Source organism: Rhincodon typus, chromosome 1 (genome assembly GCF_021869965.1).
Source record: "Rhincodon typus isolate 14 chromosome 1, sRhiTyp1.1, whole genome shotgun sequence".
Taxonomy (NCBI): Eukaryota; Metazoa; Chordata; class Chondrichthyes; order Orectolobiformes; family Rhincodontidae; genus Rhincodon; species Rhincodon typus.
In genome coordinates, this window is record NC_063332.1 from 127,838,009 (window position 1) to 127,864,163 (window position 26,155).

Below are 26,155 nucleotides of genomic sequence, written 5' to 3' on the forward strand. Positions count from 1 at the left end.
TTAAGTATCTCACACTGCATTACAAATAGATGTCAGCAAAAGGACAGTAAAGCAGGAAAGAAAAGACTTGTCGGGGTACCCAAAAAGAAAGGAGCTGGGCTGCTCAAAGTTTTTGAAAGGTGGAGAGAGATGACAGGCAAGAGGTTTTAGGAAGGGAATTTTTCAAGTAGGACCAAGGCAGGTGAAGGCACAGTCACTGACGTTTAGGTGAAGGCATCAAAGCATACAGAGGGCTCGAACCAAAGGAACGGGTCTGGCACTTGATACAAGGTTGAAGGAAATTGCAAAATATCGATAGGGCAAACCATGCAGACATTTAATGCCAAAAATTTTAAAGTTAACTTTTGGAGGACCCGAGCCCATTGAGGACATACACTAGAGGCCACTGGGACTCGGAGCTGTACAGGATATGTATGAGTGTTTTGGACCAATTATCAGCTTATGGAGAATGAGACACCATAATTGAAGAAATTAGAACAATAAATCTTAAGGTAGCACATGCACAATTTCAGGCAAAAAGCAGAAATAAGCAATATTGTTGTTTTGTACAGCGGTAACCATTCTGATCGTGAATCAGATACAAGGTTGAACAGTATACTCAGAATCAGATCAAACAGATCACCAAGAGTCCACACGCTCTGATTCATTGACTAAGAAGAACTGAACCAGCAACAATATTGTAAAACTTGCGAAAAAAGTCTCAAGCTGAATGCACATCTCCCAGTCACTTATATATTTCCCCTTTCTCAAGTAGTGCAAGCATACTTTTGGACAGCAGGGAAACCACCCCCATATCCAGGTGCTTGCTGTTAGGTAAGTTTTTGATAAGCTGTTCATGAGGATTTTCCACCATTTAACCTAAGCAGCATTTGAACCTAATTCCAACAGGCATTACGTCCATTGTCGAATCCAGTTTTGAATTATAGTTAATGTATAGGACTTTATTTTAAAGCATTCACTTACTCTGTGCAGCAGATGATACAAAGTGCAATTTTGCATTGATATTTTGATCCTTCTCTCCCTCAGAACTGCTACTGCTCCAGCTTCCCCAGCTATCACGGCTTGCTTTCACACTGTCTGACGAACTTCCAGAATCAGAGCTGGATTCACCAGAACGCATTTTCCTAAACAGCATCTTCCAGTTTGAACAACAATCTCCGAAAAAAAAAAAGAAACAGCAACACATTAAAGAAATATTAAGCAAAACACATTTTAACAAATGAAGATTTAAAGCTTGCAGCGTTTCACATGAAGAAAGCTACATTTAAAAATTCAGTGCAATGAAATAATAGACTTTCAATACACCTTAGGGTATTAAGTTAGCTACCACAAGTAATATCTCTAACTACAGATATTTCATTAATTGTACTGGCACAATCTGCAAAATAGGAATGTGATATAGTAATAGCAAATATTTCCAATCACAATAAAGTTGCCAATCTATAGAACTCTATCACAGAACTGTCAAGGCTGGGTAATTAAGATTTTTCAAGTTTGACAGATTTTTAATCAATAAGAAAAATCAAAAGATTAATGGGAAAAGACAGAAAAAAGTAGAGTCAAAGATCATCAGATCAGCCATGATCTCACTGAAAAGTGAGGAGATCTGTTTGACTGAATGGTCTACTTCTGTTCCTGTATCTTTTGGCCTAATGGTCAGTATTGTCATTACTCAATTTATCCCATTATGAGAGCTATATTCAACTGGCCTAAGTTGATACAAGAATTGCAAAAACAAACAATAAAATGCAAACAAGCTGCATAGTTACCACTTTCTGCCTCTTTAAGATAAATGTCTGGTTTTGTATGGGTGTTAGCCTTTTCTTTTTTACCATATTGCCACACCTTCCTAGATTGGTCCTGAAATGCATCTTCCTTTTGTCTGCAATTGTAGTTTCTCTCACTGTGCACATCACCTATCTGATCAGTTGACCTAGCAAAAGATGAAACTTGAAGTTTAGCCAGTTCTTAGCACAGTTATAACAAGGCAAATAAAAGTTTTATTCTTACTTTAAATGTTAGATGTCAAAATCCTAAATAGTTTACAGTCTACATCTTATTGGACTTCAGCATAGGCATTGAGCAATGGTATTAGATTCACTGGCTGTGAAAGTGGTGGAAGTGACTCATTTCAAAAGGAAATCAAGTGATAGTAAGGGAAGTAAACTTGCAAGGTTACTGGCATAATGAAGTGGTGGGGAGAACCTGGAACTAATTAGATTGCCCTGTAAAGTCAGTATGAACCCAGTAAGGTGAATGGATTCTTTGTGTGCTATAAAGAGTCCCTAATAAAACTCACTCTCTCAACCTAGTCATTTCTCCCAGTCAACCCTCATCAATCTCCAAGTCCAAAAAACAGATTTGAACGGATATAGTAGACAACTGATTTATCCGGTCATTGCCAGATCTAGCACCATGTCTTTTTCGTTAAAAGGACTCTCACAGGATGTATGCATTCTCGGCCAGACCAGCCTATCCTGATTGCCCTGGAGAAGATAGTGGTCAACTACCTTCCAGAACCTATGCAGTTCATTCTGAGTTCAAGGACTCCCACAGTGTTATTAAGAAAGCAATTCTATATTTTAATCCACCAGGAATGTGCCTTAACTCAAAGCTAGATATGAGCTGTTGGATTTGTTTTGAATGCATCCTACTCATCATGGTGACACTATCACAGAACAATGAAAAGTATTCTCAATGTGAAGATAACAGTATCTTCAGAATGTTGGTCAGGTGGTCACTCCTACTAGTACTGTCAAAAAGGGATAGATCAGCAACAGGTAGATTGATGAGAATGAGGGCAAGTAGATTTTTCCTCCTTATTTATTTTCGAGTCTAGTAGCTATCAGGATTCAGCCAGCTTGGTCAATAGCAATGCAACTGATACCCTTGGTGAGCATCTCTTTTCTGTTTAACCTTGTCCAATGGTGCCTTTTGCTGATAGAATTATTCAAAACGTTGTGACAGGTTTATTATAAAATGATATTTTCTATGATTTTATCAAAAACTGACTTACAATTGGAAAATCTTGTACTCACTACCCACAGTGCATTCTCGACCCTTGCAATCTTATTCCAAGTAGTGTTTGAACATGGATGAATATTGTTTCATCACTTAGGCTGGGACCGAGACAATAATCAGGTCTCCATGCCACATTTGCCCTGATGCCAGAAGACTTCAAGTGGTCCTGAGTCACTTTTGAAAACACACACTAACTCTTTCCCAACTTTGTACCACATCTGGGAGGTCTGTTCTGCCAATGGGATGAAGCAGCCTGTGAAGCTGAGTGGTCTACTCCTCTCTTACTTCATATGTTAGAATGGCATGGGACAAATCTAGGGAATGTGTGGATAGTGCTGGGACATTGTTTGCAAGGCAAGACTTGGAGTACAACTAACACAAGCTGTTGCTGAATTATTGCTCAATGACACAATTTTGACACTAAGAATGAATTTTCAGGGTCAACAGGGCTGGGTATGCCATTGTCAATTCTGGCGCCTAGACTGATGCTGGACGGTCCATTTAGTTGTATTCCTTTCTGAATTTTCTGTAATGGCTTGGTACAACTGAGTTGTGGTGCCAGGCTATAGAGAGTATTTATGAGATGCCAGCAGCCTAATCTATTGAGAGGTATTAACGATGTTTATGTAGGCCATAAATGTATTTTGTTACATTATATCTTCAAAGAATTATATTGAGAAATTTCATACTTACCTCAGAGAAATATTCTTGTTTTTCCCACATGGTTTTCTTCCCTTCCATTTATTACGAATTGCAACTTCGCCTTTCACTTGTCTTTTCTGTTTAACCTTGTCCAATGGTGTCTTATGCTGATAGTATTATTCAAAAAGTTGTGAAAGATTTATTATAAAATGATAATAGCATTCTATAATTTTATCAAAAATGGACTTAAAAATCAGACAATCTTATCTTTGTCAGAACCATCAACGCCATAGCTTTCAAACTATATTACATTAAACCAGTTACATGTGTGGCTGTTGATTAATTTGCACTTCATGAGTCGTCAGAGACAAGTCCACATCAGGATTAAAACCAAATGCAAAAAATATTACTTGCAATTGTGAAGCCTACTGATCACAGTCAGATCAGCTTGGTGTCAGTGTGTGGATCTGAGGCACTGTTGGTTCTCAAAGGCTGAACATGTGCGCTGTGCAAGGAGAAACAAATGGTCTCACATTTATTGCAGAGCCTTTCAAATCCTAAAAAAAATGTGGCAAAGCACTTCTGAGAGTGAGAGATAGTAAGAACTGCAGATGCTGGAGTCAGAGATAACACAATGTGGAGCTGGAGGAACACAGCAGGCCAGGCAGCATCAAAGCTGAAGAAGGGTCCCGACCCGAAATGTCAACCTTCCTGCTCCTCTGTTTCTGTCTGGCCTGCTGAGTTCCCCCAGCTCCGCACTGTGTTACTTCAGTGAGTGAAATACTTTTGAAGCATAGACACTAAAGTGGAAAAGCCGATTTGTGCAAGGCAAGATCCAATAAGTAATAATGAAATAAATTGATTTTTTAAGTGTTGGTTGAGACATAAATGTTAGCCAGAACATCAGGAGAACACCCATATCTGCAATAGTGCCATGAGTGCTTTTAAAACAACCTGAAAGAGCAATCAAGGTAGCAATCACTGGAGCCGGTGCTTAGATTGTGTGTCAGGTCATTAGAGAACGTGACATCTGACTTAGAGGCACGAATAGCATCAATAAAGCAAGGCAGCCCAAGAATTTCACTTGGGCTTGAACACTTAAGAGAAATCAATATAGTGTAAAAGGACCATCTTATCAGTAACACGGGTGCTTGAGGAGAATTTACGGTCTGTATTACTGGCAGATCCTCTCCCCAACATAAGTCAATTTTGGTCAAGAAATGCTTGCTGCGGGTGCTTCCAAAACCCTATCTGTGCATTGGGCATTTTGAGAAGAGCACAGTTTTAGGGCAGGTGCAACATGGAAATGCTTCAGAATCAGAAAACACACATCATAATATTTTTGAAGACTTCTAGGATGTTCCTTTCTGTACATAGTTAAAGCCTCATACCTCAGTTGTGGACAGTTTCTGTGTTATCAAGGGAGGCAGTACATTCTGTAGCTCTGGCACACAGTTTTTTTCTTGAGGTTCATCAGGCACCTGTTCTTCTGTCTTCACATTTTCACTGATCTTCTCCATTGTTTCTTGCTGCAGATTATCTGCGGGTCAGAATTACAACTTTAAAGAAAAACCCTAACAGCTCAAAACATCACATCTAAATTTTCCATTTGAAACTAATTTTTTCCCATCACATCCACTCACTACTGTTTATCAACCATTCCTGAAAGAGTCATCATCTCCTTCAAGTACTATTCACATGCAAGATTTAATGTTGAATATGAGCAGTCTAATTGAGAGGAAATGTGGAAAGAAGATACGCCGAAGGATGACTGAATCCATTTAACACTTCATGAACTTTCAAGTAAGAGAAACTCTGGTTTAATGATATAGTCACTAAATCTCTGGGCTAGTGTTTTTGGGACGTAGGTTTAAATCTCACTGCAAATGGTGGAATTTAAATTAAGACCATTTAGTCCAGAATTAAAAGGTACTCTCGCTAAAAGTGACCATGAAATCATCAAGTCATTAAAAACTCCTCTGATTAATTCATATCCTCGGGGAAAGAAATCTGTCATATTTACTTCATTTAGCCTAAATGTGACAGATCCACAGCACTGAGACTGACTTTTAAATGCTCTTTAAAATAGCATAGCAAAATGTTCACTTAAAGGGCAATTAGGGATGGCACATTAGTGGTCTTGCCACATTCCATGAAAGAACAAAAGAGGTGGAGTCACTGAAAAGCATACAGGAATCAGCTGATTTCACTTCCCAAATTTACAGCCTCAAGACTAATTGCAGGACCCAATTGCTGCAATCAATTCAAGTCAGTTTACCTCAACACAGGGATTCAATTTATAGAACCTCCTCTTCTGGTAGAGTATGCCTGGTTGCTCACTTGATAGGTTTGAGTGGAGCCATTATATTGCAATTTTATTTAGAACTGCCTCAGCAACAGGTGCTCAACTTCTCTCTCGAGGATGTGGAAAGTGGTTTAATAGAGCAGTGTAGATATATCTGACTCAACCTACACTGAACTACGTTATCCAACACCAGCGCTACATGGAGCACTTATTGTCATTAGCCTGCTTTATTTTCTTGTAGGCATTGGTGTCAAAGAAGCATAAAAGAGCATCGACAGTATCTGTAAACCAAGGCAATAGCCTTAGACTAGGAACTAGTGTCCTTCTTGCAATAGCATCATAACTGGTTGACTGCCTTATAAAAACAAAACTACCGATCCTATTAAATACTGGAACATGATACGTTTTGTCAAAGCATTTCATCTTGCACTCATCAGGACAATCTGTAAGAAGGAGCAGAGTAAAGAAAAAGCAACACTTCTCCCCTATGAGTGTGGGGGCTGGTTAGCAAGTAGACTCTGATCACTAGAAGCTATGCCATGGAGAAGATACCAGGTAACAATGACTGACATTAAAATTTTACCAAAGCTCGGCAGTTAAACAAGGCAGCATGATTCTGACCATTGAAGACACTGCCTTGAAAATGAATCAGCAAATAGCTATTACTTCTTTTGTCGAGATGAAACAGGTGGAGAATGTTTACATGGTCTGTCTACACGTAACTGGAGGGGCCCTCTTGTGATGGTGTCCCCCTACCCCTGAACCAAGAGACTCTAGCAATTGCTATGCAATTTTAGAATCAAATCTAAAGTTGGCCACCATTTACAAATGGTTCAGGCCCTACAAGATTGCTAATAAGACCAAACCTATACAGTATGAAAATGTAGGAATTTAGCAAATACTTTCATTAGTGTAGGGGAGATTGCAGTAGATAGTAGGTCGTCAAGGAAAGGGAGCTCACGAAACTACTTTTTTTCAAAGTTGAGTTTGAGTGCCATTAAGACATGCAAGGAAATGACTATATGCAGCTGCAGTTTCAAATTAAGCAAATGTATCATCTGCTAGTTGGAAACATACAAGGAATGGGAGGTCAGGTATAATTCCGAAGACAGGTTTCTCTCAGAATCCAAAGACGGGCCTAGAGTGAATTCTATAGCAACACTTTTTCTTTTGATTTCCATGGTGTCATTGAAACTGAACACAACTGTGCAAGTTGGAGAGTTCATTGTTCAGTGAATACTGTTTCACATAACGGTAGCAAATTTAGATTACCACACAGTGCTGCAGTGCAAATGTCTATGGCTTCCTTGCGGGGGACATTGCTGAATAGGCTCGCAATGTCAAAAATGAGCATGGACAGTGCATTCTATTGATATGCAAGCACCGTATAGTGTTTGCAAATGTGAAGGAATCTTTCACAGTACATGTAGAAAACCTGGATCAAAATGGGTTCAGTAATTCACTCTAACATGTGTAGAACTAGCATAATAAAATAAAGCATTAAGGGCTATCATTTGTGCGCACCCACCTGGCTATATCACCTGGCAGCTTCTGAACAAATTCAGCAAGCGTTTTATTTTTGGTTTGGATTTGGGCAAGGCTAACCAGTCATATAGAGCAAAAGGCCCAACAAATTTGAATATGACCCAGCATTAAGAACATTGCAAATTTTTTTGATGTAGGCACACTTGTTAAAGGTGACTTATTCCTGGCCCATTGTCGGGTTTAATTATATGAACGTCCAGGTTGACTCTGAGGCTTTACAATGTTGCCAGATATGAACTTTGGATGTGAAAGTCAGACAAGATATTTGAAATCCTGCAGTTTATGCTTGTTAGATCAGCCAGGCATACTTTCAAGGAATTACTTTGATGGACACTGTTTTTTAGCAGTGTTGCTAGGAGTAGTAGAGCTTAAATTTCACAAATTTACTTCTTTCTGCTTGACGTGGATTGAAGGCACACCAAAACTTGCAAAGGACAAATTAATAGTTTTCAGAGTGTATGTACTCAAAAATTTACTAATCGGTTTAGTGGCATTGTTAACTGTATTGCCAAATTTCTTCCGCTTAAGTGAGTTTACATTGTGGGCCTATTTTAAAAGGGTACCATTTATGACATGGTCATCTACAGATGCAATATAGCAGGATAAATGGTATCAAATTTTTAAAAATTGCTCACTTTAAACTGACTGCAGTGCAGGGCATGGTGTAAATTAATAACCCCATTTAATCTCATCTCACAGTTGCTTCGAGAAGTTGAATGGTCTAATTCTGCTCCTATATCAATTGACTGTACCTGAATTTAGCATTATCAAAGTATTTGGAAATGAACACTGGCACAATTTTAGGTTTAATGCATTTTTTGAATAAAAGTGATGGTGGCAAGTTAAGAATGTGTAAGCTAAGTCAACTAGGTTGCTGATACAAAAACAAAAAAAGTTACTGGAAAAGCTCAGCAGGTCTGGCAGCATCTGTGAAGGGCAAAACAGAGTTACTGTTTCGGGTCCGGTGACCCTTCCTCAGACTCTTCATCAGTTCCGAGGAAGGGTCACCAGACCCAAAACGTTGACTCTGTTTTGTCCTTCACAGATGCGGCCAGACCTGCTGAGCTTTTCGAGCAACTTTGTTTTTGTTCCTGATTTACAGCATCCACAGTTCTATCGGTTTTTATTTAGGTTGCTGATATCCCAGATTGGGTTTTTGTTCTACCTCTTTCACTGGTATGCAAATAGTCATTTGATAGCGCAGAATTTGAATATCCGAATATTTGAAAATGTACACATTTTGTAGGAGCTTTACATTATCTCTCATCAGGACAATCTGCAATACCAAAAGGGAAAATTGTACATGAGGAGAGTGCTGATCGATTGGCAGGGGTATCACAATGGATGATTTGATTCGATTTATTGTCATGTACCCAAGTACAGTGAAAAGTTTTGTTTGAGTGTACAGGCAGATCACAGTAAGCAAGGTGCAGCTGTAAAAGTTGGTCAGGGTCCTTATGGACATACTGAATTTCCTAAGCCACCTGAGGAAGAGGTGTTGTGCCTTCTTGACCGTTGCATCTTCGTGGGAAGTCCAGGACAGGTTGTCAGTTATTGTCACTCCTAGGATCTTGACTCTCAACCTCTGCTCATGGGGGCATGTCCTCCTCCTTTCTTTCTGAAGTCAATGATTAGTTCTTTTGTTTAGCCAGCATTGAGAGAAGTTGTTATCATCGCACCATGACACCAAGCCCTCTACCCCTTTCTGTATTTTGACTCAGCAATTAACAATGATTGACAGTTCACTGCCAAGCTTTAATTTCTTTACATGTCTTAATTGATTCCCTTCTCCACTCAAATTCACCTTTGAAGTACAGCAGTCAAATGAACTCCCTAATATATTAGTTGAGAACTTGGTCAGGAGGTTCTCTACTACTGTCTAACATAAATCTATCCTCATTGGTCAATATACTTGAGATTCTTTCACTACCATATACTATAACATTGACTTTTTTGGAACCTCAAAAACAGTCCAGGCATTTTCACTTTGCAGGATTTGGTCTGAGAAGTACCCAGTCAACCTTAGATTACCCTAGAAGGGCAAGAGATCTCAAAAGTATAAGCATCAGGTGCAGCTAACTGTTTCACATTGCTACTGTACAGTAGGAACTTAAGTGGTGTTCACCAACAAGAATGACTAATGTCGTATATAAATTTCAGTGATGAGATGCTAGGTATATTGGCCATATGTCCCGAAGATTAGAGGATCATATCAAACAGTAATAAGGTATTCACCACTCCCAACCAGCTGTGTTTGCAAAACTCAAGTGTCCAACAGTAAATGAGATTCTGCAATTGGATAGTATTTGCAACATAATCCTGTGTGTGAAGAATTATACTGACAATCATATCAGGATCATCAGCTGGGCTTAGAATATGGCACACCTGCATGTACTAGAAGCTATGTGTATTAATACACAGGGCCCTGTTCTGTGCAGTTGGAAAGTATGTGTACACACTGCATCTGTTTCAATTCAACATAATAGGCAAGTCATTCTCTCACTCACTTTCTAGAACAATGTTTCACTAGAATTAATCTGCTGGTTTATAGCTTCAACAAGCTTCATAGTGAACGGTTAGTCATCATTAACTGGTGTAGTCTCCAATGCCTCAATTAATCAGCACCCCCTTCTCATATGGTACAAATGCCTTTCTCCTTTTATATTAGAAGGCCTGCAAATTATCCTAATGAGGGATAGACAAAAAGCGATTTCTTTCGGAAATACTCAATTTCTGTATGATCAAATTACCAGCTTTACACTAATTCAGTGCCACATGAATTAGCATCAATTAAAATAAGATGGCATTAAAATCACTGTTAGAATAAGCATACATTTCGATTCTGAATAATTCAGAAAATATTGAGGTACCTATAGTGGTGGATGACACAATTTGTGTTTCATCAGTCCTGAAGCTTTCGTCTGGCACTAGGTGATCATCTAGAGAATGTGCGTGGAAAGATCCGTAGTGATTCAATTCTTTATTGTCAAGGACAAGGAAAGGAAGCTCAGAACTTCTTTCTTCTGACAGTACACAGGTCACAGGATCATGATCAGCATGCTCAGTAGTAGGTTTAGTTTCAAGAAAAAATGGTTTAACTTCACACTCTTGTACAATTTCCTCTACTTTTTCCAGATCCTCTCCTGCAAATGGTGCATACCTTTCATCACGTGGCTTCGTATGTGGAGGACTCTCAGTGCACGACCGCTGCTCTTTAGAACTATAAAATGGCCCACCATTGGTCTGCTGATATTCTTCACTAGTCTCACAACCAATGCTTGCAGATGTATTCAATTTATTTTTGCTGTAATATTTGAGCTTTCTTGAACAATGGCTTGAGTTAATGGGACTCCGTTTTGAGGTATTTTGGGTTCGGATAGATGTTCCGTTTATCTGTAGAGTCCCTCTTCCTTTTCCCCTATCTGGCGAATTATTGCCTTCAATGCATGTCTTACAGCCTGTTCGACTTAACCTGCCAATATGAAAAGGAAACTATTAAAATTATACCACCAGAATTAATCTAATTTTAAAGGCTGTCTGTCTGTATAAGAAAAACAATGTTAATTATTGACTTGCCTGTGGCTATTTAAACATTGTTATTTATCATGTATCTATTTTACTTAAAACACTTAGACATGTATATACTTTTACAATTACTTAAGCAAACCAAATAGGTAACTTAATAATAAACCACCATAAAGGCCATATTCCACTATAAAACTACTGCTGAAAAATGATTATAGAAAGCTTACTTGTAAGTTGTTGAGCCAAGTGTGTTAATGGAGGTTCTGTCCTGTTGGAGCAGCAGGGAGGTCTGGCATGTCCTTTGTCTAGATTGACTAAACTCTGTTAAAATGTAGTGAGCACGTTGGTAGGCCATAATGATGACACAAATTAGCAGCAAGCTACAAACAAAGAAACATGATAAGTACATTGACAATAGCAAAATAAATAAAAAATTTTCAATTTACGGATAATGCATTACTATAATATGAACAAACGACCTCCAAGCTGTATTATTCTGGTGTACTCTAATGGTGAATTGGAATCTAAAACAGAGATCATGTGCAATTTTAGGGGAATACTATGCAACCTGACTGATCTTCCTTCCCATTTAAGTTCATGGATATGAATTGCAGGCACACAACACAAGAAACATTATTATTGGCTTTGCACCCCAAAGCTGAATTTTAGCCCCAGAACATCCAATGATCAAATCACATCACTTCAACAGAATACTGTTCTTAAAAGAACTGTGCAAACTTTTAAGCTCCAGGTGTATATCACTTTTTGTTTTACACCTTAAAGTTAAAAAGAAACTTGAGAATAAGTCATTTCCTTTACTATTTAAAAAAGAATTAGATCACTACTGGAGCCAAGACGTTGACAGAAAACTGGCCCTCATATTTTAAAGTTTCAGTTTACATTGGAATTCAGAATAAAAGTTTACACATCACACAAAAAAACACTCTAAAATGTTTCTTGTCAAAGAAAGCAGGCTTTTGACAGATTGGGGGCACATTCTCAGCATGTCCCCCTTCCCTCAATGAAGTGTTCAACTCACCTCCAGAAGTTCACTGTGGTTGGAAATTTATAGGACCTATAGTAATAGCTATTGTGGAAGGGGAAGGGTCAAGGGGGAAGAGTCAAGGGCGAAGAGGAGGAGAGACGGGAACTGGTTAATGCTGGCAAGGCAACCCTACTGAAGCCCATTTCCTTCCTCCCCATTTTGCCAGTAGCATTTTATCCTCTGCTGCATGGGTAGGCTGCCAGTTAAAGCGAGGAATCTGCAGGTAGAGGCTCGAGATCCCTTCTTTTAGGACTCTATCCACCAAGGGGTCCCCTGACAGCAATGGTATGACCTGCCCTCAGTGATTTCACTCCCCACCTCACTGGGGTCTGCCTGACTGGCCCCAACAGTGCCATGTTTCACTTAATTGGCTTGGAGGACATATGTCCATCAATCTGTCCTCTTCCTCTCATGGTGGAACTGCTGAACTGCAATTCCTCTGACAGAGGCTCCTGCCCGACTGGCTTAGTGGCAACAAATTCCAATCCTGGGCCCCAACACCCATCGAAACATCACATTCCCCCAAATTTTTGGTCTCGGCTGGATCCCTGCTGGTTCTGAAATACCCCAGCCCTAGCAAAACAATTCATGCAACGTGTGCCCTAACGTTTTCGAATGCTGGTATAACAGATTTGGGACAGGACTGGCAAAGTAACCATCATAAGTAATTCGTCAACTGAAGATCCAAAGTTAATGCAAAGAAAAAAAACCAAAAAGATCTGTGGATGCTGAAATCAGAACAAAAACAGAAATTGCTCAAACAATCAGCAGGTCTGGCAGCATCCATGAAGGGAAAGCAGAATTAGTGTTTCGGGTCCAGTAACTTTTCTTCAGCGAATGGTCACTAGACCGAAACACTAATTCTGCTTTCCCTCCATAGATGCTGCTAGACCTGTTGAGCTTTTCCAGCAATTTCTGTTTCTGAAAGCTACAAGGCTGCATGAAATCCTCATTCACTAGGAATGTGAATGCTTAAATTTCTAGCAATGTTCCCACAAGGAGCAAACAAGGGTGTCGAGACTCAGACAATCAACATACAAAGTGAACATTAGAGCTCCAGACAGTAACTTAGTTCAGATCTATTTAAGTACAAATAGAGGAAAGATAAAGTACTTCAGATATTTAAGCAAGTTTTCTTTGCAAGATCACACAGGAAACAATTACTCAAAGCAATAAATTCATAGTAACTATTGTCACATTAAAACTGTACTTCAAATATATTTGAATTTCATGTTAAATTTCTGACCAGCTAAAGAGGCAGACGACCATCCAGAATGGTTGCTCCCAACTTAGTGCTGGCACCAAATCTGCACAAAGAGGTAACAGATGATGTGGAAGAGTCATATTCAGAGTAAACTGAAACTGCAAGCCTCTTGCAGTTAAAAACTGCAATTCACGAATCACCCAGGAAGTGGTGAAATCTGGTGTAAACCTGCAGGGAAAAGGGGCAAATTTAGTTAAATAACATAATATGACCAAACTGAACAGGTTTAAATCTGAAAAAAAAAAAGAAGCAGTGCATCTACATCTGGAACTAGACAGCAGCACAGATATGGCCCACTACAATCTTTTGAAAATTCCCTTCTTCTAATTATCACACCTAACTCCTATACTTAGGAAAGTTGGTACTCAAACCATTTTTGAGGTCAGTACTAATGTCTGCTGTTGGCTGGGAAAGTGATCACGAAGAGTGTCTTCACCATCAATTTGCCCCTGTTCACAATTTTGCTGTTCTCTGCAGTTCAGATCATCTCCAAGCAAAGCATGTTTTGAAAAGTATGCTACAAACAAAATGATTATTAACAAGCCAACAATGAGAACATGAACATAAATAGAAAATGCAGGAAATACTCAAGACAGGTAGTGTCTATCAAGAAAGAAACAAAATTAATGTTTTAGGTTGAAGGGTGTCCATCAGAACATTCAGTAATTCTGAGAGATTATTGACCTATAATGTTAATTTTATTCCCATAGTCATGGCGCTGCCAACCTGCTGAGTGGCTCAAGTAGCTTCTCTTTGAATTTCAGATTTCCAACAACTGCAGTATCTTGCTTTTGTCATAACACAAACACTCAGCTATCTTATCGTCACAAAATACAGCTAATCATAAGTACACAGCTGGACATTGCAAGAGTAAAAATTAACACAAGGAAAACAACTTGCATCAAAATAAAGTATCTGGACATTGTGAAGAAGAGTGTTACATATTTATTTTTATATATATAATTTTTAGAGTTTAGATTTTAAAATAGTTGCAAATGGCGTTATTTTTGAGACATTTGAAAAAAGAACTAGGTCAGACAATCCTTCTGAAATATGACGCAGTGCAATGTGCGTCAGAAAGCAGGAATCCTCTAAGAGTATTTATGGAAACTGTTCTTATTGTGGTTTACTACAGGTGGGGTAAAATCTAATTCCATTATAACTTGATTTTGGTTCAGTATAATTAAATATCGATTGCAACTGTTAATAATCCTATTGATGACACTCTAGACATGCCAGATCCCAGAATGGAACCTTTATTTATTCATTGAGAGATGTGAACATTGCTGGTTGGCCAGGATTTACTGCCTGTCCCTAGTTGGCCTTAAGGTGGTGGTGAGCTGCCTTCTTGAATTGCTGCAGTCAAAATGCTGTAAGATTGACTGAGGGAGGGAATTCCAGGATTTTGACCCAGCAACAGGGAAGGAACTGCGATATATTCCCAAGACAGGATTAAGTGTGGCTTGAAGGGGAACTTGCAAGGGGTGGTATTCCCGTGTATCTGGGGCACCTTGCCCTTCTAGATGGAAGTGGTTGTGGATCTGGAGGATTCTAAGGATCTTTGGTGAATTTCCGCAGTGCATTTTGTAGATGTCTTGGATCATGTTTTTTTGTTTTTTTTTGCTAACATGGTGGTCATTCACTGAAACATGGTTACAAAAGGCTGAAAGTTGCTTTAACAACAGAACAATAGTTTATTACACAAAAGCTGAAAACCAGAAAACAAATCATCTAAAACACAGAACAGCTTGAAAGATTTTAAAACACAAAGCAAACAGAAGTCTCAAGTTTTCAAACACTATTCATTACAGAGACTCAATCCAAATAAATGACCCTTCTTTATCTAATATTTAAATTCAATTTAGCTGATTCTATCCATTTCTTTCCCATGGACTGTTTAGTCTCTTTCCACGAACATTCCCAGAACTGAGAACTTAGAATTCCTTAGTTTTCAACAATCTGCAGATATCTAACCAAACACTAACGGTTTCAAAGTTTCACAAACTAAAGTTTTCTACTGAGATAACTCTGCTTTCTCTGAACTGTTCTGTACTTGTTTTTTAAGGGAAACTTAATTTGCTTTAGACTCCAGTAAGATCTGCTCCAAATGGATCTATAAAAACCCTTCAACCTTTTGAGTTTTCTCAGCTAAATTCAATCCTGCAGTATCCTGAACCAAAAACAAGCTAATTGTCTTCAATGTGTAATCCACTTGTCATAAACCACACAGTAACAACAATTTCCCATTAATTCACCAGGGGTCTCTGCTCTGACAATGACTCGATTAAGTTACTGTTCCAGAAGGACTGATTTTTTAAAACTTTCAGAACTTTCATAAAGCACATTTTAAAATCCAAATGCCGAAAATGATATTTATTTACAAACACATTTCATCACATTCTTATTTACCAGGCATTGTGTTCCTAAGTGTTCCGGAAGATGATTAGTAGCATGCCTGCTTTTAAGTCAAAGGATTGAAGGTTCAAGTCTTTTTTTTTTTTAAAAATGAGGTGAGTAAATGTTGGGAATATATGTGGGTTATGGTTATGGGCATCACTGGCCTCGACTGGCTTTTATTGCCTATTCATAATTGCCCTCAAGGTGTGCTGGCGAGCTACCTTTTTGACTGCAGCAGTACTTGGAGTCTAGTTATGCCGCAGAGCTAATAGGTAGGGAGATTCAGGATTTTGACCCAATGATAAAAAAAATTAGATGCCAACCTAGCGCAAGTACAACCTAAACAAAATTCTGTTACTAGTACTAAATACTTGTGCTCCAGATTTGCTGTGCTCTTAGTCAAACTGTTCTAGTACAACTATAGCACTTCTTAGGTCACCACTACCATTGGGCATTATTTATTATCTGTACTTACAGAATACTGATCTCACGTGAAGAATTAGTATCCAACACAAATGGTTCACATTTTAGAATTTGAAACCCAAATCCTTGACATCTGTATCCATTAATGTTCATCGAAATCACTGAGATAGTCAGTGGTCCAATGTTTTCAACCTTAAAACTCTTCCTGATGGTCAAGTTGAGTTCATTTCCTTTTGACTCTGTAATAAAGGGAATTTTGTAACTCCAATGATCTCAGGTATTTGTATAACATTAACAAATCACACTCGAAGCATATTTCACACTGGTCTGTCATAGCCAGGATGGCAACCATCTGAGCTTCCATTGCATCTGTTGGGAGTGGCCAAGAGAGACTAGATGACTATGGTCCATAAAAAGAAAGATCTCTATGCTCTGTACAAAGTCTTGACATGTTAGAGCAGACCTGTTCCATGCTCTTTTGAACACTTTGGCAAAGCTCACTATATGGGTGCCCAACACACCAAGCAACTCGTGGTAAACATCCATCAACATTCTTCATGAGCATGGTTCTCTGAAAATATCATCTGAGTCCTGAGGGTTTTAACTATGGCTCAGTGGTAGTACTCTTACCCATGTAAGAAGGTAGAATCATAAAACGATACAACACATGTGGACTTCATTCAGTCCATCATGCTTGTTTATTAGTGCAGCCATCCAATTAATCTCACTTCCCTGCTCTTTGCCCTCAGTCCTGTAATTCTGTACTGTTTATTTATCAATTTCACTTTTGAATGTTACACCGAATCTCCTTCCAGCATCTTTTTCAGGAAGTATTTTCCAGATCATCAGAACTTGCAGTGTTTAAAAAAAGCCTAGTCATGTAATTCCTGATTCTTTTGCCAATTATCTCGAAAACCATGAGCCCTACTTTCCTTCAAACCTTCTGTATCTGAAAACAGTTTACTTACTATCAAAACCTCTCATGGTTTTAAATTTCCTCAACCTTCCCTAATTGATGAATAATCCCAGTTTGCTCCCCACCGCACAAAACTGACGCTAACCATCCATACTACTGTTCTAGTAGGTATCCCTGGTTTAAAAGTACATTCTGAAAATGTGTTTTCATTTAAAGCACAGTTGAGAATGTAGGATATGTAGCTGAACAGTGTTGCCAGCCATTTTGCTTTAGCATGGTTAATATGCGTGGAAGTATTGTTTTCAAGTATTTTACTGTGCATGGGGTGGAAACTATATTTGCAAGGAAGCACTCTGCATACACCAGGAACCATAATGGCAAGAACGACGCTGCACACACATCAGGAATACACCAGTACCAAACAAACAATAAATGGGTGAAACTGGAACAATTCTTTATTCCTCTCTGGCAGAAAAGTGCAAAGAGAACAATGGCCAAACCATGGCTCAAGGGAAGTTAGAGACAGTATTAGATGCAAAAACACCAAATGATTTGACAAAAAAAAACAAACCTGAAGATTGGGAACAATTTAGAAGTCAGCAAAGGGGGACCATGGGATTGATTAAGAAGGGGAGTCGGAATCTTTCTACCCCCAGGTGGAAATATCAAATAGTAGGGGGTATAAAGTTTAAAAGATGTGGGAGACAATTTTTTTAAAAAAAACAGAGGGTGGTAGTTGCCTGGAAGGCAGGGGATGTAGTAGATGCAGATATGACAGCAATGTTTAAGAGGCATTTAGACATTCATATGAAAAGGCAGAGAATTGAAGGATACAGACCATGTGCTGACAAATGGAATTAATTTAGAATGGCATCATGGTCAGCACAGTTGTGGTGGGCCAAAGGGCCTGTTCCTGTGCTGTACTATTCCATGGAAAACAGAGTATGAGAGTAAAGGAAACACAGAACTGACTGCAGAAGTTTCTCTAAGAGAAAATGATTGGTGAAAACTAATGTAGATTCCTACCAGTCAAACAGGAGAATTTATAATGGGAAACAAAGAAATAGCTGACAAACTAAATTCATACTTCACTTATGTCTTCACAATGGAGGAAATGAATAATGTACCAGAAATGATGGGAAACAGGGGAGTCACTCAAGGGGAGGAACTGAAGCAAATTTGTATTTGTACAGAAATGGTGTTGAAGGCTGATAAATCCCCAGGGCCTAATAATCTACATGCCAGAATTCTTAAGGAAGTGGCCCTAGAAATAGTGGATGCAATGGTGGTCATCTTCCAAGATTCTTTAGACTCTGGAATAGTTCTTACAGATTTGAGGGCAGTTAATATAACCCCACTATTTAAAAGGGAAATAAAGAGAAAACAAGCCAAAACCTGCTCCTATCTTCTACTTTCCTGTGTTTCCATGACCACTTTTATTTCAGTCTCTACGCTACAAGAACTCCCCACACCGTTTTTTAGCGATACTTTTGAAAAATCATTCTGAAGTGTACCAATATGCCATTCAGACATTACTAGTTCCAAACTTGGTTCTGTGGAAAATTATGCATTTGTTATGTTGTACAGTATTTTACCGCAAGAGCTCTACTTAAAAAAAAACTAACTCTAATCATGTCTAAGCAAAAGTATACTTCAATTTCCCCAGTTGCTAGAAGGAAAACTGTTAATCTGTAAGTAAAGTTTAGTGTGCTTAGATGCCGTAAGTAAGGGGATTGCACGACTGATAATGCTAACTCCGTGAACTCTGCAGAATCTACCATGTGTAATTCAGAAAAATCGGGATAAAATAAAGTTCAGTGGTCAAAGTGCAAATCCTTTACATGCCACAAGGTTACAATTGTTGCAGTCATGTGGTATAGAGAATGGAACAAACACTACAGGTTTGGACTGAAGGTCAATTCTTCATGTACATCTGTAATTTAGCAGAAAGCAAGTAGTCTCTTCAAGAATTTGAAATTAAAGGAGGGTGAAGGGGCTTCCTGTGATTCTTTCAAAACAAGTACTAGTTTGAGCATTTCAAGTGTAGGGGAAATTTACCTGTCCAGAATAAAAATGCCCCTGATGTGGCACTTTCTGTCAAGGAAAAAGAAAAGTTACCATTTCAAGTTTAGTATGATTCTTCTTGAAATATTCCCAGGATTTTATTTTTATTTCAAATTTCCAGCATCTGTAGTAATTGCACTATTCCATACCTTGGAGTTGATCCATAAGGAAGCAAGTTTCTCATTGCATTCCTGCAAATTCAAAGGCTATTATTGAGGAGGGAGGTTATTAACCATCCAGTGTTCGATACTTACAAGATGGGAAAAAAATTTGTCTAACAAATTAAATTTTTTCAGAAGCAAACACCAGTTTCTGGGTATAAAGCTGGGAACGTTAGTTAACTATTCTTTTTGGATCCAACGCTGAAGAGTTTAGCTTGAAACCTACCATTGTGCGCCAATTAAATTCAAGGGTTTTAAAGGAGCACGTTAAGGCTTCTCATCACGTGCTATTGCATTCTAACTAAAAAAAAAGCAGATTTGACATGGTGGATTCTGAGAAATTGTCTCCCCTTTTAGGGGTAACTTGAACTAGGAGACAGTTGTCGCTTATTACTTTAAAAAGGAGGAAGGGATACCAAGAAGTTACTTACCAATCAGTCTAACTTTGATGGTAAGCAAGTTATTTAGGAGGGACAGAATTTATATACACTTAGACAGACACTGACTAATCAGGGATAATCAGCATACATTTGTTAAGGGAAAATCTTTTGACCAGTGCATCAAATCCTTTGAGAAAGTAAGCAGTAGTGTTATTGAAGTAATGCATTCAATATGATCTACGTGGACTTTAGCAAGGCTTTTGAAAAGGTGCTTCATAGCAGACTGGTCAAGAAAGTAAGAGTCCATAGGATTCGAGGCAAAGTGATACATTGGATTCCAAATTGGCCAAGAGGCAGGAAGCAGAGGGCAACGGGGCAGGTATGCACGAGATGGGAAGCATGTTTCCAGTGAGGTGCTGCAGGACATGGTGCTGGGGCCCTAGCTGTTTGTGATGTATGTTAATGACTTGAACTAAAACATAATGTGTATGATCAAGAGGTTTGTGGATGAAGGAAAGATTGGTAAACAGTGACATAGCTGTAAACTGGAGGAGGACATCAATGGACTGGTCAGCTGTGCAGATCAATGGCAGGTGGAATTCAATGCAAAAAATATGAGGCGCAATGCATTTGGGAGGGCTAACAAGGCAAGGGATTATACAATGAATGACAGGACCATGGAAAGTACTGAAGATCAGAGGGTGAACATATCCAGAGATTCCTGAAGGCAGCTGAGGTAGTTAAGGCGGCATATGGGATACTTGCCTTTGTTAGCTGAGGCCTAAAATGCAAGAGCAGGAAGGTTATGTAAAACAGTATAGGAACTGTATAAAATGCTGGTTTAGTCACATTTTGAGTACTATGTGCAGTTCTGATCACCACATTATAGGAAGCACATGACTGCTCTAAAGAGGAGATTTACCAGGATGCTGCCTGGGTTGGAAAGTCTGAGCTATGAAAAAAAGACGAATAGGTTGGGATTGTTTTCCTTGGAGCAGTGAAGGTTGAGGTGACCTGATAGAGGGGTATAAGATTACGAAGAAAGATAGGAATGCACTTTTTCCACTGGTAGGGGAGTGAACAATCAGGGGGCATAGATTTGAATGAATAAATGATTTTATTGTCACGTGTATTTTATAGTGAAATACAATAAAATACAGTGAAAATCTTATAATAAAGGTAAAAGGTAGATGACAAAAAAAATTGAGGAAAAATATTTTCACTAAGCAAATGGTGGGAGACTGGAACTTCATGTTGGAAAAAATGGTCCAGTCAGAAACTCGTGAAATTTAAGCAATATTCAGATATTCACTTGCACTGCCATTGCCTCCAGGGCAATGGGCCAACAGCTGGAAAATGGTATTAGTGCAGTCAGATTTGTTGACCATCGCAAATATGATGGATCAAATATAATCCTCCTGTGCTGTAAATATTGGAATGGTGAGGAGAATTTATTAGTCCGTGGAACTCTTTTGCCCAACGAACAGTGGAGGTTGAGTTGTTAAATTTATTCAAGGCTGAGTTTAGATAGATTTTTTGATAGATGAGGGAGTTAACAGTTGTGGAGAGGGGGTGGGTGAGAGTCGGACAGAAAAATCAAGTTAAAAAGTACAACCACATCAGTCACTATTTTAGTAAACGGCAGAGAAGACAACGGGCCAATGGCAACTTCCAACTCAAGCCCTACATCCCAAAGTTTAATGCACACACATTAAATAAGTTAAATGCATAAGGCTTTAATGTAAAAAAAAAGGTCAGGATTATAACTCACTTTTATTACATGCTTTGTTATTGGAAAATTTTATTCCAACTTTAGTATCCTTCCTGAAATATGTTGCCTAGAACCAAACAATACTCCAGCTGATATCTGATTAATATTCTATAAAGACTCTGCATGACTTCTGTGCTTTTGTATTCTCTGCCTTTATCAAAAATGTCAAGGAGCACTTTTCCTTAAAAAGGGAGTGTCCGCTCCACACTCCCCTCCAGCCCACCACACCTGGCACTTTTCCCTGCAACCGCAGGAAGTGCTACACCTGCCCCCATACCTCCTCCCTCACCCCCATCCCAGGCCCCAAGAAGACTTTCCACATCAAGCAGATGTTCACCTGCACATCTGCTAATGTGGTATACTGCGTCTGCTGTACCCGTTGTGGCCTCCGCTACATCGGGGAAACCAAGCGGAGGCTCAGGGACCGCTTTGCAGAAGACCTACGCTCGGTTCGCAATAAACAACTGCACCTCCCAGTCGCGAAGCATTTCAACTCCCCCTCCCATTCCTCAGACGACATGTCCATCCTGGGCCTCCTGCAGTGCCACAACGATGCCACCCGAAGGTTGCAGGAACAGCAACTCATATTCCGCTTGGGAACCCTGCAGCCCAATGGTATCAATGTGGATTTCACAAGCTTCAAAATCTCCCCTCCCCCTACCGCATCCCAAAACCAGCCCAGCTCGTCCCCGCCTCCCTAACCTGTTTTTCCTCCCACCTATCCCCTCCTCCCACCTCAGGCCACACCCCCATCCCCTACCTACTAACCTCATCCCGCCCCCTTGACCTGTCCGTCCTCCCTGGACTGACCTATCCCCTCCCTAACTCCCCATCTGCACTCAGCTTTACTGGCTCCATCCCCGCCTCTTCGACCTGTCTGTTTCCTCTCCACCTATCCTCTCCTCTATCCATCTTCTATCCGCCTCCCCGTCTCTCCCTATTTATTTCAGAACCCCCTTCCCCACCCCCATTTCTGAAGAAGGGTCTAGGCCCAAAACGTCAGCTTTTCTGCTCCTATGCTGCTGCTTGGCCTGCTGTGTTCATCCAGCTCTGCACCTCGTTGTCTCGGATTCGCCAGCATCTGCAGTTCCTACTATCTCTGTTCTCAAAATTATCCTGCTACCTTCAAAAATTATGTACATACGCCCCCAGGTGTCCATTCCTGCAACAGCACCTCCATAAATGTGTACCATTTGGTTTATATACCTCACCTTGCATTTCCTCCCAAAATGAATCACTTCACACTTCTCTGCAAATATTTCATTTGATTTGGGCCTGCCCACCCCACCAGTCTGTGTCCTCCTGAAGTTGGCTATCATATTCCTCATTGTTCAATGCATTTTTGAATTTTGAGTGATCAATGAATGTTGAAATTATGCTGTTTACCCAAATTTAGATAATTAATAAATATCAAAAAGGGCAATGATGCTAATCATCAGTCCCTGGGAACACCAACACTCTCAAACAAAGGAGCCATTCAGCCACTCGTCTGCTCCACCATTCTCAGTCATGGCCAATCATTTACCTCATCACTATTTTCCCCAAACTATCCCTTGACGTCAGTGGTATCTAGAATTCTATTGATGTCGAAATTCAACTTGCTCCACAACTGGGCTCTCTCAGCCCTCTTGACTGGAGAAATCCAAATATTCATTACCTGAACGAGAAAAGTCCTCAACTTAGTCCAAAATGGTTCGCATCTCTACACTTCTTCTAGCTTGAAAATTGTTGCTTTCTGTTCCTTGGCTAATTCTGTACTCACGCTGCCATTGTTCCTTTAAGTTTGCTAAAAAAAAAAGCCATTTCGTGGCATTTTGACAAACATCTTTGGAAAGACTATGAAAGCATCAACCCTCTCCATCACTTCAAGACTCAGTTTATTCAAAAGTTAAATTGTCATTACTAAATTACATCAGACTTTCTTTAATAACCCATGGTTTTGCTGAATACCAATTAATTTTGAATAAAAACTGAAAGAACTGTGGATGCTGTGAATCAGGAGCAAAAACAAAGTTGCTGGAAAAGCTCAGCAGGTCTGGCAGCATCCGTGAAGGAAGAAACAGAGTTAACGTTTTGGGTCAGAAGCAATTAATTTTGTTTTTTCCTCAGAACCAATTAATTTTGTCCTGGAGAACTGTTCCTAAAAGTTTTCATCACCAACACTAGTTTGGCTAGCCTGCATTGGGCTTCTCTCCCATATTTAAAGAAGAAAGCAATATTTGTAATAATCCAGTCCTTTGACACTACTGTACGACCAAGGAAAATTGGAAGACTTTGGCCCGATCTTTGCAACTTTGACGTGAGAATCTAATCTAGGATTGCTATACCTTTGGAGATACTTTCTGACAGATGAGACATTAATTACGTTGCTAGGCAACTTGCCTTGACACATTCTTCAGCTTTTTTGGAGAAGCACTCACTTCCTCCTGTTTACCTCCACAATCAGACTTCCAAGTAGTACCTAAAACTGGGGTACTTTTATGCATTCCATCTGCTTGCCATTTGTATTGTACAGCACTAATTCAGTTAAGGCAAAGTCTATTTGTCTTTAGAAAGTAGATGATGCTTTCACCAATAATCATGGCATCAATAATCAATTTACCACCATACAACTCAATGAATTGCCAATGAATAGTCTGGATAGTGTTATTGGCACCTTGGTCGATTTCCCTCAGAGAATGCAGAATCATGGAACAATTAGCAGCAGTGGTTAATCAGTAACAAAACAGAATACAAGGATTAAAGCTAGATACATTGGCTGATGGAAGGTTGCAGTTGAGTACTTCACAGGAAGGAGGTGCTTACACCACAGCTGTTCACCGTTTATGAAAATATCTAAATCACAGTTATTTAGGACCAGAAAGCATAACTTTGTTTGGCACCTGTTTGGTGCTAATAATATTGAAGAAGATTGCAACAAAACGCAAGACATAGTTAGTAAATTTGAAAATTAGGCATGCAAACAGCAGTGTATGTTGATATAGCCAAGTGCAAGGTGGTACATTTTGTTAGGAGGAATAGGAAAGTTGCTGATGCCTGGGAGAACTAGATTCTAAACTAGATTCCAAACTGGATAGAGAAGCAAATGCAATTAGGGATTTACATGCACAAAATAAAAAAATGCAATACAAGTTAACAAGGTTAGAACAATACAAAAAGGCACTGTACTTAATTCCTAAAGCAACAGAACTGAAAAACAGAATCCTAGATTATGCTTATATGGAACACTTGGAGGATTGTGTTCAGTTTTGACCTCCATTTTACAGAAAGGATATAGAGACACTACAGGAAATGTAAAAATGTTGACAGGGATAATATCTAACTGGCTTTATCTATCCGAATGGCTGAATATGCTGTCACTCCTTTATCTAGGAAAGGAAAGACTGAAGCATAATCTCTTAAAGGTCTTCTGCAGGGAGCTCAAAACTTGAGGCCATAAACACAAGACAATCAATAAATTAAAATGGGATTTCAGGAGTAACTTTACACAAAAAATGTTTATAATCTTCTACCACAGCAGCGATTAAGGCAAATCTAAATAAACACACGAGGGGAAAAAGAGCAAGATAGGTTGCTTGGGTTTGATAAGTAGGATGGCTGCAGGCTTCTGAGGAGCTTAAACAATGAATTGGGCTGAATACCCTAATTCTGTGCTGTAAACAACAGATTAAGTCAGTGCGTTCAACACACAATTTCAGATCAAAGGCTTCACATTATGTAAAGATATTTAAGTGTGCTTCACCACTGAGGTCAGTGTAGCCTTCCTTTTTCTGAGGTGCTAAACAGGATTCATAACTGAGATAACAAGGTGTAGAGCTGGATGAACACAGCAGAGGAGCAGGAAAGCTGACGTTTCGGGTTTGGACCCTTCTTCAGAAATCAGATAACCCTTGTTATCTCAGATTCTCCAGCATCCGCAGTTCCTACTATCTGAAAGGATTCATACCTCATCTCAGAGTTAGAAGGCTATGGATTCACGTTTCACTACAGTGACCCAGGATACCAGTTCAGTGTAGTGCTTAGAAAATATTCCACAAGAGGTGCTGACCTTTGGAAGTGAAGTTAAACAATCACAAGGCACTATATGGAAAAAAGAGTAAGGGAGTTGTTTTGGCTAATACATTTTCTTCCCACAACACCTCTATAAACATTATCCGGTCATTAACTTACTGCAGTTTGTGGAAGCTCACTATGGGCAAACTGACCACCGTATTTCCTAATTACACTTTCAAAAGTACTAAATGACTAAGCGTTCAGGGATATTGTGCAGTATGAAAAGCCCTTTATAACTGCAGGATTTTTCTATTTGTCAATACACTCATGTTATTACAAGAAAGTTGAGCAAAGAGCACACAACTTCATAGAGAATAAGAGATAACACAGTGTGGAGCTGGAGGAACACAGCAGGCCAGGCAGCATTAGAGGAGCAGGAAAGTTAACGTTTCGAGTCAGGATCCTTCTTCAGAAAATGAGAATAAGTTCTTTTATCACACGAAACAATGATTTTTGCATTAACCTGGTTTTGTCCCTTTTTTTTTACATTCTGATCTAGATCATGTTTTCTTTTCCCCACTCTTGTTGTCAATATCATATCAATGAGGGGCGACTTATTTATCGAGGAAATTAACTCCCTATATCCTTTTATCAAGTCTTCTGCAGAATTCGCTTTGCTAGAAATCAATAAAACTGACAGATA

At 39.2% G+C, this 26,155-nt stretch overlaps 1 protein-coding gene across 1 annotated transcript in view; it reads right to left on the reverse strand.

The window, feature by feature from the left end:
* Nucleotides 1–26,155, reverse strand: part of tmem131l (transmembrane 131 like) — a 316,682-nt gene that overhangs the window by 9,877 nt on the left and 280,650 nt on the right. Inside the window, exons 11-18 of the mRNA XM_048601626.1 lie at nt 16,220–16,406; nt 13,330–13,515; nt 11,266–11,418; nt 10,384–10,985; nt 5,055–5,203; nt 3,715–3,830; nt 1,770–1,933; nt 964–1,155 (exon numbers count right to left, since the gene is read on the reverse strand). Coding sequence (XP_048457583.1) covers nt 964–1,155; nt 1,770–1,933; nt 3,715–3,830; nt 5,055–5,203; nt 10,384–10,985; nt 11,266–11,418; nt 13,330–13,515; nt 16,220–16,406 — 1,749 coding nt within the window. The remainder of the gene's footprint in view (nt 1–963; nt 1,156–1,769; nt 1,934–3,714; nt 3,831–5,054; nt 5,204–10,383; nt 10,986–11,265; nt 11,419–13,329; nt 13,516–16,219; nt 16,407–26,155) is intronic.